This window comes from Halichoeres trimaculatus, unplaced genomic scaffold (assembly GCF_033239565.1).
Source record: "Halichoeres trimaculatus isolate MK-OKI-2021-1 unplaced genomic scaffold, fHalTri1.1 fHalTri1_scaffold_12, whole genome shotgun sequence".
NCBI classification, from domain to species: domain Eukaryota; kingdom Metazoa; phylum Chordata; class Actinopteri; order Labriformes; family Labridae; genus Halichoeres; species Halichoeres trimaculatus.
The window spans coordinates 27,110,482-27,124,339 of NW_027437190.1; the positions used below are offsets into that span (position 1 = coordinate 27,110,482).

Here is a 13,858-nt window from a genome sequence, read left to right on the forward strand (position 1 = left end):
TCTGCATGAACGGCAAGATTAACTGGGAATCTACCCACGTGCTTTCCTGTTTCATAAGAAGGCCTGACAGCCTTAACCTAACACTCGCTGACGAAACATTAAAAGAGCAAACAGGCACGACATACTACACTTCAGTGAGTGTGTCGGCCTCACCAAGATAACAAATTCTTTAGATTCAGCACCAATCATGATGGCTCTGAAGTGTTTCAGGTAATAACTGAATTGATCCATACAGAGTTAGTATGAATCAGAGTTCAGATCAGCATTGGGAAAATCTGTTGGATGCACGGTTAGTGTTTCTCCAGTGAGTAAATAGGGTAGGTGATTTGTTGTGTAGGCTGTGCAGACATGTCACGGCTTGCAAACCCTCATTTGGTTATCCAACTTCTTATGTTCAAAAGAAAATGTTTGATAATCTTGAATATGAACAAAGCGGTGACTGATTTGGATGCTGTTGACAGGAATAGGAAAATGGCAAGTGTTTGGTTTGCTGTGAAGTGACTGCTGTGACTAACAGCTAACACTGTGTCCTTGAGAATCCACAAGGAAAATATGGAAATAGTATGCAAAACATGGATTCTAGAGGGATCTCACATGACATCAGGTCATGGCTGAAGTTTGGAATAGATGCAAGAGGCTGACACAAGTACAGCTGATGAGTCGTCGCTGATTTGTCCACATGTTTGTGTCCCAATCCAATCTTGGCCCAGTTCCACATAATTCAGACAACCTCCAATTATCTTTTACAGCTTGAGGCTGCGTGGCTCACGAGTCACACCACATTCATCCCTGAGAGGAGTCCCCAGAGTCACTGATTGTGAAAAGCTAGCCGTAAGACTCAGCTGCTTGATTAATCACTCAACGACTCCACTACATGAAGCAGTGCTTCTGACTTGTGGAGTACACCACCAGTTTGAGCTGACATGAAACTCAAAACTCAGACAAGGCCGCCGCCGCGCACTGTATGTTACACACAGTGAGGTGACATGACAACTGCAGCAGCAGCCTGTGCAAAAATAGGCAAACACTTCAAAGAAGAGCGTGCAACCCATAGTGTGAAGCCTCCTCTGGTTATATTTACTGTAAACTATGGCAGCAGAAACATGGTACTGTTGACAGGGCATTGGGACATAAACATAAACAGACATTTGAAACAGATGAGTCCACACACTCAAACAGCAGCCTCCAGCCTTGAGAAATGAAGCCCATGGAGAAGTGCTAAAAACTGGACTTCTTCAAGATCTACATCTGTTTGGCCCTGGCTGAGACATTATGGCAAATTTTTCATGGGTGCAACCCAAATACTCAGCTCTGCTGCTAATCCCACAAACCCATGTTCCTTAGAAAGGTGGCTCCATTTGAAAGGTAAATAAAGAGGCTTTCCAACATTGAAGATTCTTAACCACAACTCCGATGAGGCTTGATGGCTTGACAAAGATATTCTGTGATAAGTGTTGGAAACACAGTAAACGGAAACCTTATGCGACTCCCCCTAGAAAGTTAATGTGGCGAGCAGGATGTAAATTCCACAGCGAGGTCTGAAACTGTCCAAAGCATAATGCCTCTCCACAGGAACGCATCACAAAAAGGTTTTAATACTGAGGGTGAGATAGCCCTATCATTTACTGCTCACAGCTTGGAGTGAGTGGATTCCAAGTTAAAAGCTTTCAGTAAGGTAGCCTTTGATTGCATTAAACATAAATAAGGGGTTGGTTATAGGAGCAAGAACCTAACGATACGATATGCATCAGGATACTTGGGTCACAATACAATTATACCATGATACCACAATATTGTGATATATTTCGACATTCTACACAGTTAACTTTTTTATTTTAATGTTTTTGAAATAATGAAGATCAGATGCAGTGTTTCATACACTTAACTTGAAAATCTAAATTTTGTTAAGTTTGTCACTTTAACGACTGTGACATTACACTAATGTAGTAAAAAATTGTTCTGTGAAAGATGTGGCCAGTTTGTGAAACGGATAGACATCATTTGGTTACTTATAAAATATCTGAAAATGCGCAAAACAAGATGTGGCCAGTTTGTGAAACAGATAAACATCATTTGGTTACGTATAAAAAAATCTAAAAATGCGCAAAACATGACTATGATTATTTATTTTATTAGTCTACTACACTGTAAACATTAAACTTAAAATGATTTTAAACTACATGACCCAAGAACAGAGAGAAAACTTTATAGTTTACTACTTCAAAACCGACATCATCAAGTTTATGAATAATAAATTTGGAATATACTTTGAGATTGACTTTATTATACAGTTTAGGGGCAACATACAGCGGAGTAGCTCTTCTGTGTAGCTCTTCTACTGCAGTGGCGGTGTGGAAGACCTATTGTTCTTCCAACTCACCTTAGATATAATTTTTTACTTCAACAAAAATATCAATATTAAGAGCTGAAATATTGATATTTTATCACAGGTCAAAGTATCGCAATATTACAGTATCAATATTTTTTCACACCTCTAGTTGGTTATACATTTTTTATCATCCTGCTTTCAATGTGTTAGAACCAGAATATAAAGAAATAAATAGTCAAAAGCAACAGCAGAATCATTTTGACACTGTTTGGCCCTGGCTGAGACAATAGGGCAAATTTTTCATGGGTGCAACCCAAATACTTAGCTTTACTGCTCATCCCACAAATGCATGTTCCTTAGAAAGGTGGCTCCATTTGAAAGGGAAATAAAGAGGCTTTCCAAAAATGTAAGATTCATTACCAACAAGTATCATTACAACAAAGATATAAGCTTTCTAAAACAAATTTCCGTACTTTTTGTGCTGTGCCTGTGGCTCACACCACGTCTGAAAAACACAGAAAGACAAAATGATAACAGAATTAAATGTTATCATGGTATTATTGCTATTAATTACAACCCTAATTCTGAGAGTTTATGGAGAAACATTTGCATTTAATACCTGATGATAGAGGCTCATATCTGAGGGAAAGTACCGGATTTTGCATTACACGCCGCATAATAAGGAATTAATGGTCCTTTCAAAGACACAATGAGACTTTGATTTTGCAGTCAGAGTGGGTGTTTATATTAGAGAGTGAAGCAGAGGGAATGACGGGTTAATAGAGCCATGTCAACAAGTTGTTTTTCGAGCTGCAGCTATTACACTGAAGTGCGGAGTCCACCCACCCCTGTAATTTCAAATTGTAAGACACATTCACACAGAATAATAACCCGTGGTTCTGTTGGAGGCTTGAATCACAGCAGCTTGTTTGAAGCTACAAGAACGTAAAAATATGGACAAGAAAGGATGGCGCAGGGACCATCTGGCACATTAGCCACAGGGGTGTGTGTGTTATCTCATGGGTAGAGAGTGGACCAGCATTCAGGTGAGAAGCACCAGTTTACAGAAGGAGAATGTGATGATTAATACTCACAGCACGTTTACAGGTTTTTTTTTATTTAACTGCCAGATGTTGCACAAATCCTGCCTCGGGAAAAAGAATAATCACAGCAAGTAAAGAAATTGTTGAGTTAATTTATCTATAAATCAAAATAATAAGCATCCTTCAGTGTATTGTTTGATGTTGTTTTCACAGCATCAGAAATACTCTGTGGGGAAATAAGACATCTGAGGAAGGGGGGAGGGGGAAAGAAAACAGTAGTAGTGTTTCAGCACACAAGCTCAACAAGTGCATGTCTGTGGATTTTCCAGCTGCGTGCTCAGAGGACAGACAGCGAAGAAGCCTTTATTTTTAATGGTCTGTGGAGACCCAATTTTCCCACAATGAGATGTCAGAGGCTGAGTGCTCTTTCCTTCCAAAGCACTTTATTAGAAAACAGGCAACACCCACAACTCCAATGAGGCTTGATGGCTTGACAAAGATATTCTGTGATAAGTGTTGGAAACACAGTAAACGGAAACCTTATGCGACTCACCCTAGAAAGTTAATGTGGCGAGCAGGATGTAAATTCCACAGCGAGGTCTGAGACTGTCCGAAGCATAATGCCTCTTCACAGGAACACATCTCTAAAGGTTTTAATACTGAGGGCGAGATAGCACCATCAGTTACTGCTCACAGCATGGAGTGAGCAGATTCCAAATTAAAAACTTTCATTTCATTCTTAAATAGTGTTAAACATAAATAAGGGGTTGGTTGTCTCTTTTTTTCATCCTGTTTTCTTTCAATATGTTATAATAAGTAGAGCCCAATTAGAACAGAATAAATAGAGATAAATAGTCAACAGAAACAGCAGAATCATTTTGGCAAAGGCAAAGATTTGGCGAATTTTTTATGGACACAACCCACACACTCACCTCTGCAACTCATTACCTTTAAAAGAGCAATAAACAGGCTTTCTAAGACAACAATATATTCTGAGATTCATGAAACTATGCCTGCAAACAAAGGTTATTTACTTTCACAGTCCTTGAGGGGTCTTGTGTTTGACATTTCTAAGTAAATATCACAGGTATGCACAATATGGGGTTAAAGTTTTGCAGAGCTGTGTAGCTAGACAAAACCAAAGAAAAGGCTGGAAAAAAGAGCTGAGTCACAAACTGAGAGCATGTGCATGGAAAATCACTGAGAATGTAATTCTCTTTTTAATGTAAACAAACTCAAAACATATGTTTACTCCAGTGATGCCAACTGGGAGAAGTGCCAGACAGGGTTTCACTAACTGTATTATCCTAGTGTTACCAGGAAGAAACAGCTTCTCATTTTCTGAGTGTTACGCTATAACTGCTTGTAGCTCAGGTTTTCGGTTACACATGTTTTTCTTATACTCATAACAGCACTTTAAAGCTCACCCAAGAAGAATCTCGTAAAACTGAATCCAGAGGACAACATTGAGGAACCACACAGGGTTATTATTAGAAGAAAAGGACTCCGATGATCCCCTGTGTTAAGTCTTCTTCCATGTGACATTAAGTAATGAACCTGAGTCAGGGGGCTTTTTGCCCACAGCTTTCTCTCTATAATTGATGAGCCATAATAAGGCCACAATGAGCTGGCATTTACTACTCAATCAAGCAATGAAAAGGACAGGTCCAGAGGAGGACTTCACAGTATCAACATATTAAAGCTGTCACTATATTTAATCTGACATTCGAGGGGGAGGAAGACAATTTAGCTGGATAAAACATTCACCTCATGTATTTGGAGATAACTTCCAGTTTCAAGTTATTTCAGTAAATACACTTGTAAACAGTATGACTATGTTGCACATGCTAGAAGAAATAATACTAAGCAATTCAATCACTGAAGGGGTACATTTCAAGTTTTGATAGTACAATATTTGATGGATTATTTGATAAAACCTCATTAAAAAATATTATTTTATTAACAATAACAATATTTTATGTTAGGATTTGAAAAACAGACATCTACAGGAAAAATACTAAGTGAACAGCTAGTTCATACAGGAGCTTTTAATGCCCCCAAAAACTTTTTATGTCACCAATCTCCATTCCAGCTCCCCTATTTATATTGCGGCTAAATGTATCAGTGTACTGTCATTTATAATCTGTACCTCCTGGAGTCTTTGCTGCTGCTCTGCCTGGCTTAAAGGAGTGGCAAAAACCTCAGGATACAATATGCATCACGATACTTGGGGTCACGATACCATACTGTGGTATTTTACACAGTTAGTGAAAAGAAATTTTCTCTTTTGTTTTTCAAATAATGAAAGTCAGATGCAGTGTTTCAACAGGCACTCGGCTTATAAACATAAAGTGTGTCAAGTTTGTCTCTTAAACCACTGTGACATTAAACTAATTTTGTAAAAAAAAGTGTTAGATGGAAGTTGTGATCAGTTGGGGAAACTATGAATGTCACTTGATGTAACCAATGTTACACATAAAAAAATCTAATATTGTACAAAACGTAACTATGATGATTATTCTATCAGTCTACTACACTGTAAAAATTAAACTTACGATGATTTTAAATTAACTGACCCAAAAATAGAGAGAAAAAAAAGATGTTTAAAGCATCAAAACTCAAATCATCAAGTTTAGGGAAAAAAAAAAAAATTAATATACTTTGAGATTAGTTTTATTATACAGTTTACGGGCAAGGTACAGCAGAGTAGCTCCTCCACCCCATCTAACATTGTGGAGGTGTGGGGGACGTATTGTACTTCCAACTCACCTAAAATATAAATTGTTATTAAAACAAAAATATTAATATTTAGAGTTGAAATGTCAATAATTTATCATGGGTCAAAGTATTGGGATATATTGCTGTATCAATATTTTTTCACACCTGCACTAGCCTAATGTTTCATTTATGTTCATGAAAGAAAAGGGTGGTGCAATTTGCATTTCACATATGCACACAGATAGGGAAGGGAGCTAACAGAACAGAGCCATACCACCGAATCTAACTTATACAACTTACTTATATATAGCTGCTAAAAGTTAATTCCCAAGAGACAAGAGAAGTCCTGACTGATCTGAGGTTTACACTTGTGAAAAAAATGATATGGTCGCTGTTTCTATTTTCAATGCATGGCTCCATATTAACGTATTGATACTGCCTAACAGCACACTGGTATGTTTTTTTTTTGATTATTATTTTCTTGGACAGAACACAGCAAAACTGTTGGAATGACAAACCATTTGCAAAAATCATTTGATAAAAGGACCAGCAGGCCAGTAGCTCTTCAGGAAAGGTCACAACTGAATGGACTAAACGCATTACTGCCAGAGCCTCCAGCAGTGAAAAACTAAACACTGGATACAATAATGACTCACTAAATGACCCATTATCATTCATGGGTGACCAAGGGGGACAAGGGAAGACTGTGTATACTGAAGAATCAGGAAGAGAATGAGACAAAAGGACATTTCTGCATCTGTTCTGCCCTGTGTATGAATAACTCTCAGCAGGTCTGAGATTGAGGGACAAAGGGGCTCAGCCAAGCCTGAAACTTCCAACCAAGGTTAAGTGGTGACAGTTCACACTTTCTTAAACCTCTCCTGCATGACTCCAATTATGGCCTCAGCCATCATCACGTGAAGAGCCAATCTACTGCTGATAAGATAAAGAAAAGTAGGGTGGGGAAGTTCAAAGAATAACTTTTAGCACACAACTGTTAGTGTTGTCAAGACATTTGTCGGACAAAGATAACTGTGGAGTACTCAATGACTGAAAAAAAAACATGTAGGCTGTGTTGAGGAAGGATTCTTGAACAGTGAGATAAAGCTGCTCATCCTGGCTGCTTGTCAATAAAGACAGCCGCTGTGTCCTTGCTGCACTTCCTCCTGAGAGCCTAAATGCAGCAAGGTTATTAAAAACCAGCAAAGGGTAACAGCTCTGTCTCTTCTCTTCATGCACCGAGTGTCAGCACAGCCTGCGACTTGTTCCACACAACCAAGAGCTGTGTCCTGTTGCCAGGTGACTAATTGCAAACCACTGGCACCAAATATGCTGGTTTAAACCAGCAGAGAAGAGAGAAAACATTATAAAAAAGTCACTTTGGAAAAGAAGGTGATTGATGTTACACTCATTTGTTTCCCCTTTTGTAAATTAATGTTTAAACTGGCCGGCCAGGTTTGCAATACCAAAACAAACTGATGGTCACAGGAAGGTCAGGAAAGACTTACATCAAATGATGACGCAAGGCTTCTTCCTGACAACAAGGCTTTATGAAAGAGAGCCTGTGAGTCATCATTCCAGTGTATAGAACAAATCATCCTTTCTGCAGCTGCTTGCTTAACTATACAATTGGTTAAAATTATTAAACATGCAGTGCTGCTGGCACACATGGTGATATATCTGTATAAAAACAGTACATGGTTAGGTGTCTTAAAGAGGGGGTATTATGGTTTACAAGAATTTAATCCTGGGTATTAAGTAACAATGTTGGGTGCCAAAACATTTTATTAAACTGCTACATATTCACATGTAGTCATAACTCCTGAATTTGTTTGTTAACAGCTCCTAATGGTCCATTCTAAAAGCACATGGGCTAAACAAGATCTTTACGGGATCTTCATGAGACCTACTGAAATGATGAGGTCATTGCTTTAGGATCTCCTAACTGTTTCACGACACACTGGAGATTTGGGCCCCAAACACCAATGTCTAATAGCTTTGCCCCTGGCAGGCCTCAAAACTGCTGACCAATCAGAGGGAAGGGGGTTTGTGAAGTGGGAGCCTTAAAGAGACAGCAGTCAAAGTGATTTTTTTCCAAGAAGCTGAACTAAATGATTTGTAAAACAACAGTATGAGAAAAATGTCGATTTTATTAAGCTGTAAATTATGTAAAACTATTACGAGGGTACCAGACAGACAATGTAAAGCCTAAAAAATACCCCCTCTTTAAAGATTACATTCACATGCAACAGCACATCCTGTGAGAACCTCAGTCGTAATCAGATGGATGTATTCCACTGTAACAATTGACTGGAGTACAACTCAAGACACTATCAAATGTCTCTGTGATAACACTGCTCTCCCTGGTCCCTCCTGAGATAAGTGTGTCCTAATGAGTGTGTGGGATTTTCATATCAAATAAGAGGCAAGGACAACTGTTTATAAGATGAGCAGCACTGGTATTTTCTGCTTTGAGAGAACTGTCAGCTAAGCTTTAAATAGATAACGCATCATAAAAGATAAGATGTGGCTGTATAGCTTGTGACATACTGACTGAAGCTCTGCCAAGGGTGTGATTCCTTATGATGTACCCAGACTATAGGCTTTAAAGATAAGGACAATACTAAGGCCCATTATTCTCCTGAAACGTTGGACTCCACATTTATAAATGTATTCATTAAACTTACTCAGAGGGTCTCATATGTTTTGTCCGAGTACTGCCAGACACTGCAGTACACTTCCATCTAATAATTGGTCTGGAACACTGCTTCAAGTTTGCACTTTAAGAGCGCAGCAAAAGGTACAAGGTGGGAGGGATACTGTTACAGAGTGACTGTACAGGTGGTTTGTGGGTCAGCCCAGTGTTACTGATGATGTCTGTGTTAGTGATTGTTAACAAAAGATTAGACAATCTCGTATTGAAAGGGCAGGTCTCCACTTACTCTGTAAGCAATCAGGCTCGACAAGAGCAGCATTCTTGAAATAGTCTTAATCAAGACATAATGGGTGTTAGAAAATTAGACCGAACAGTTTGACTCATGAGTGAGGACCACAGGTCAGGGAGTGTAATTACGAGTCAAGATGTGACCAAAAGGCTTACACTTCTTTATTTGTAAGAATCAGAGTGAACACAATGAGTTGGCACTATTTTCTGGCAAAAGATTTACATGGTTACTATGTGTTGAACATACATGGATGACCACTGTAGTTCCAACCATGCTTTGTCAGTGAATGCGTGCTATATCTTGCTTCTTAACAATGACAAAGAGACATTTTTATCAGTACCTGATTTCCTAATACGCTATAAAACTACTACTTCCAGTCAGGGTTGTGTTTCATTCACAAACCTCATGACGTCCCTGAACCCAAAGTGACCTCAGAATGAATGAGCGCTCTTCTGTAGGCTCATTTCCTGTTGACTAGAAAAAGAATTGGTTGTCCACATAGAGAAAATAACATAACACAAAAAGTGAGAAATAAAAAACAGAACAAAATAAAGGATGTCAAAGGAAACTAAAAGGAAGTGAAAAGCAAAGATGATTTGACTGCTCTTTGAACATTTGTGCATTTGTTTAGCTTTTGCTGCTAACTTTAAGAGCTTGAAGTGCTAGAAATGGTAATAGTAGGAGCACACATATATGTCTTTTCACAAAAGCCTGGTTTTAATAAACAAAGTATGGATAATCAAAACTAGCACACGTCTTTATTTGCTCAGATAAAACATTTTCCACAAAGTAATAAAAATGAAGGACTGCTGTGCTGAGAAGGTGGTCGTGATGAAATTGCTGCAAGACTAACATACTTTTTCTGAATTACTCTTGCCCTGTCAAATACCTCTCCAACACAGTGTGTGAAGTCTCACAACTTTGTTGCATGTATCACTTTACAATTGCCTGGTGTTAAATTAGGCCTGCTAATCTGCAGTGATAAGATTTTACAAACAGCTTTCAAGATCTTCTCTTAGTTTCTGTTTGCTAGATTTAGGTCATGATCCAACTCTGATGAAAACTTAAATTACTTTCAGACAGCAATATAATAATGAGTGGCTTTCATTTAGTGTCAACACCAAAGTAACATATACCAACTCTTCAAATTGTTTTCCCAGTTGTGAATAATAAATGGGAGGTGAGACAAACTGGACTTGTCAGACACGTTACAAAGAGACTCCTCAGAGGGAGGGGCTTCACAGGCACACACATCGAGTACGAGAAAGCGTGTCTCATCTCCCACTCCTGTAGTACTATGCATCAGGTCTGACCTCACAAAGAAAGGCAGGAAGGAAGGCTAGTCCAAAAGTGAGAGCTGGGTGGTGTTTGATGATATCAGCACAGTGTTCTCATTGTTGTTTAACTGCTGTTGAAGTTTATGAGAGACTTTTCAGATACCAAGAACCACAAAATGAATGTGGGACAAAGTCGTTTAGATTCCAGGCACGATAGTGCTATTTATTCCTTGTTATGACTTAACGGATCTTTTCGTACACACCCTTCCTTGAAACCCGGGGTCAAAAAACTGCATCATTTTATGGTGACTATATACTATCCTTCCTGTTTCAATAATCGTGTTGCACAAATCAAAAGTGAGTATAAATTTCATGTTGATCCAAAGCAAAAATGCAGGATGTCTCATAAATATCTTCAAACCTATTCCAAGTGACCAAAAAGGTCCAAGTTTTGATTCAAACAAAAAAAGCTTTTGCACAGGGTAACATGAATTTGAAAGGAAAAAAGAAACACTTGTTTTAAGAAATAAGGGCAGAAAGGCCTCGAGCACGGAGACAGGGTTGCTTGGGAGATAAATGGACTGTTCTTTCAGGCTCGTAGGCTATTAGGACCGACTGTGAGCATGAATCAGACGCTGGTCCAAGGATGAGCAGTGTAGCGGCAGACACATTGAATTATCCGCAACCCATTTTCAGCAGTCAGGGGATAATCAGGGGCTTAAGGTCACCACTGTCTGCGTCTGCTTCTGCTGCTGTCAGCTCACTTATTTCTGCCTCCATTCTGCTCACTACACTTCCATCATTTCTCTCCTCGTCCTCATCCCTCATTTCTGAACCATGCCCTTGAGATGCATCCTAACGGAAAGACAACAGAACCAGGTGGTCCCTCTTTAACTGTCCTCTCCCTGGAAACACTGGGCTCCTCGCCAAGACAGTCAAGAGGTGTCCTATCCTGTCCAGGGGCTACTGCTCAGTCAGGCCTCTTGATGTCGCAGGCAACTTGACAAGCTGCTGGCTCTTAACAAAATGTAACAGGGGAGGGCATAAGCAGTCTTTTGTGGATAGCACAAAGCTAGGAGGGACTGGTGTTGGATGGAGAGTAAGGAGAGGAATGTGCCAAGAGTTAAGAAGCAACAATAAAATGAAAAAGCAATAAGTAAAGTGAAGAGCTCCAAGGCTCTAGTAATGCTGGAGCAGGACAGGAGGTTCCCCTGTGATGAAAGTTTGCTACATAAGAGTTACCTCCCAAAATCTAGACTGCTGCATCAAGCTGCTTAGTCATCACTGGAGCAAATAGATACAGAGATAGTACAAACACAGCAGAAGACCCCCCCACCCCACATGATGCTGACAGATCTGATGAGTAATCTGCATGAGCAGGAGGATAGATTTTTCTCTGACTCAATAATTCAACGAAAGCATTCTGGTCAAACTTGTAGTATCAGCATACCAGGAGCAACATTAAGTGGTAAACAGAAAAAAAGACAGCAAGGTAGACTGATTGGCTTGATATGATCTGTCAGTCACGGCAGGTCTGTGAGTAGCTATTTGCATAATTGTAATCGGATTCTGGACATACATATTTGAGGTTACTTTTCCAGATACTATCTCTACCAACTGGATTAGTAGAGATACCCTGGTGTCACTGGATCTAATAAACGTGCCTCTGTTTGTTTTGATAATGGTGGTACCTGGTTTTTTTGGGGAGGCATACCTGCTTTACTGTACCTGTATTAAAGGCCACATATCCCAACCCTGAGCTAGCATTTCCTGTTAAGGCAGAGGGCTACAGGTAGCATGAACACAGAAGCTACATGACTTTTACATACATGATACTCACCTAATTTCATTAAAGAGGCGAGGAGCACCCATAGGGAGATTTCAAAGGGGATGCGTATGTGTTCGTAGTCGAGGTCGAGCACAGGAAAGGGCTTTTTGGTAAAGTTATGTCCTTCTTTAGCGACTTTATGATTGTCTACGTTTTCCTGGTGACTGATATCCGGAGAGCTGGCAGCTCCGAGAGGAAGCACGGAGCCCTCCAGTAGCACTAACACTACCAGCAGGAGAAGTCCTCGCTCCGCCAAACTCCTTCCGATACCAGCCGGGCTGTGTGAACCTGTTCTCGGAGACATATTGCTGAAGAAAAACTCACTTCAGACGATGTACTTGAAATTATTAGTTGGTAAAGTCTGCCAAGCGAGTTCAAGGAAGTCGTGTAGGGCTAAGTTTGTTAAAACTTCTTCACGCTGAATTAACCGCCGACTTCAACGGTCGGTTCGGCTAGCACAAACCGAACCAAGCATCCATACTGTCAGATAGGAGTCCTTCTTGATGCACAGGTAAACAGTAACGACACAGGCCGTCGGTTGGAAGAAAGCAGGAAATGTCAAAATGCTGGAGTGACTTTCTTTACTCAACAGCTCAGCATTTGTAATCTGTAAATTGGAAACTTCTGTTTTAGTTTTGGTGTTTCACAAGTTTTTGACAGTGACTACCAGTGTCCCCGTCGGTGAAAGATGTCCCCGTTGATGCTGGAGGCAAGCGAGACACAGCGGCATCCCCTCCACGCCTCGTCTTCCTCCTCACTCCCCAAGAGACTCGTCCGTGAGGCGGCGATGTTTAGATTCTGACCTTGAAGAGAAGCCACAGAGCTGCCACATTGCATTTTGCCGTGTACCATATCTATTTCAACTTTCAGGTGTTATAGTCCATGTACGCTGCATATTCTCCAGGAGGACGAGACCTTGGTAGGGGTCCCCGCTCAGAGGGAGGATGAGGAAAGACCTGAGGTGTGTTCCGCCCCGGCTTCAAAGGGCTTGTCCCGGGTTGTCAAACCAAGTGAGGACTGCTCCTCAGTGTTGTGGTGTTTAGCTTCATACAACCTTCAAAACGCACACCCTTTCGCGGAGGTTTAGTGGATGAGAGAAGGAGGAGGAGGAGTAGAAAGGAAGGGGAGGGGGATGGTCGACTACAGTGACACCTATAGGAATGGAGGCTTAGAGTGTCTCATGAGCAAAACGGAAAAAAACAACCCATAGAGTACTACAAATTTCATCTACATTATTTATTTCTAAACATGACATGCATTCATCATGTTTAATATTGCACTCATCTTATAATAGCTTATTTCCAGCTCTTAAAGGTAGGTGAAACAGGGGTGTATCCAGAGGGCTGGTCAGGGTGGCAAGGACCAGTTTTCTGGGACTGCAGCTTTGAGACCCTTGTTGTTTGCAACAGCACTTACTGTTACCACATTTTTAGAGTGTTTAGTTTCCATCGTAACCCTTACCCTGTTGAAACGAAGCACAGTTCCTGAAGATGTAGTCTGGAAACTGCAACCTCTGATCATGCAGACACACATGGGAGACATGACCCCCCTGTAAAATGAGATTGGCTATCCATGCTAAAATATAGTCCACACAAGAATAACATCTTTAAAACTTAAATGTCAGAAGCCAAAATAGTAGCATGCTAAGTGGTAGATAAATGGTGTGTATTCATGGGGTTGCATCCATGCTTGTTGCAATCACATCTCAGGGTGATCTG

At 40.2% G+C, this 13,858-nt stretch overlaps 1 protein-coding gene across 2 annotated transcripts in view; it reads right to left on the reverse strand.

Annotated features, from left to right (window-relative positions):
• slc9a1a (solute carrier family 9 member A1a) overlaps positions 1–13,221 on the reverse strand; it is a 35,880-nt gene extending 22,659 nt beyond the window's left edge. For both annotated transcript variants that reach the window (XM_074682906.1, XM_074682905.1), the window contains exon 1: positions 12,153–13,221. In XM_074682906.1, the coding sequence (XP_074539007.1) occupies positions 12,153–12,444 (292 nt within the window). In that variant the 5' untranslated portion in view covers positions 12,445–13,221. The remainder of the gene's footprint in view (positions 1–12,152) is intronic.
• Between the last annotated feature and the right edge of the window lie 637 nt (positions 13,222–13,858).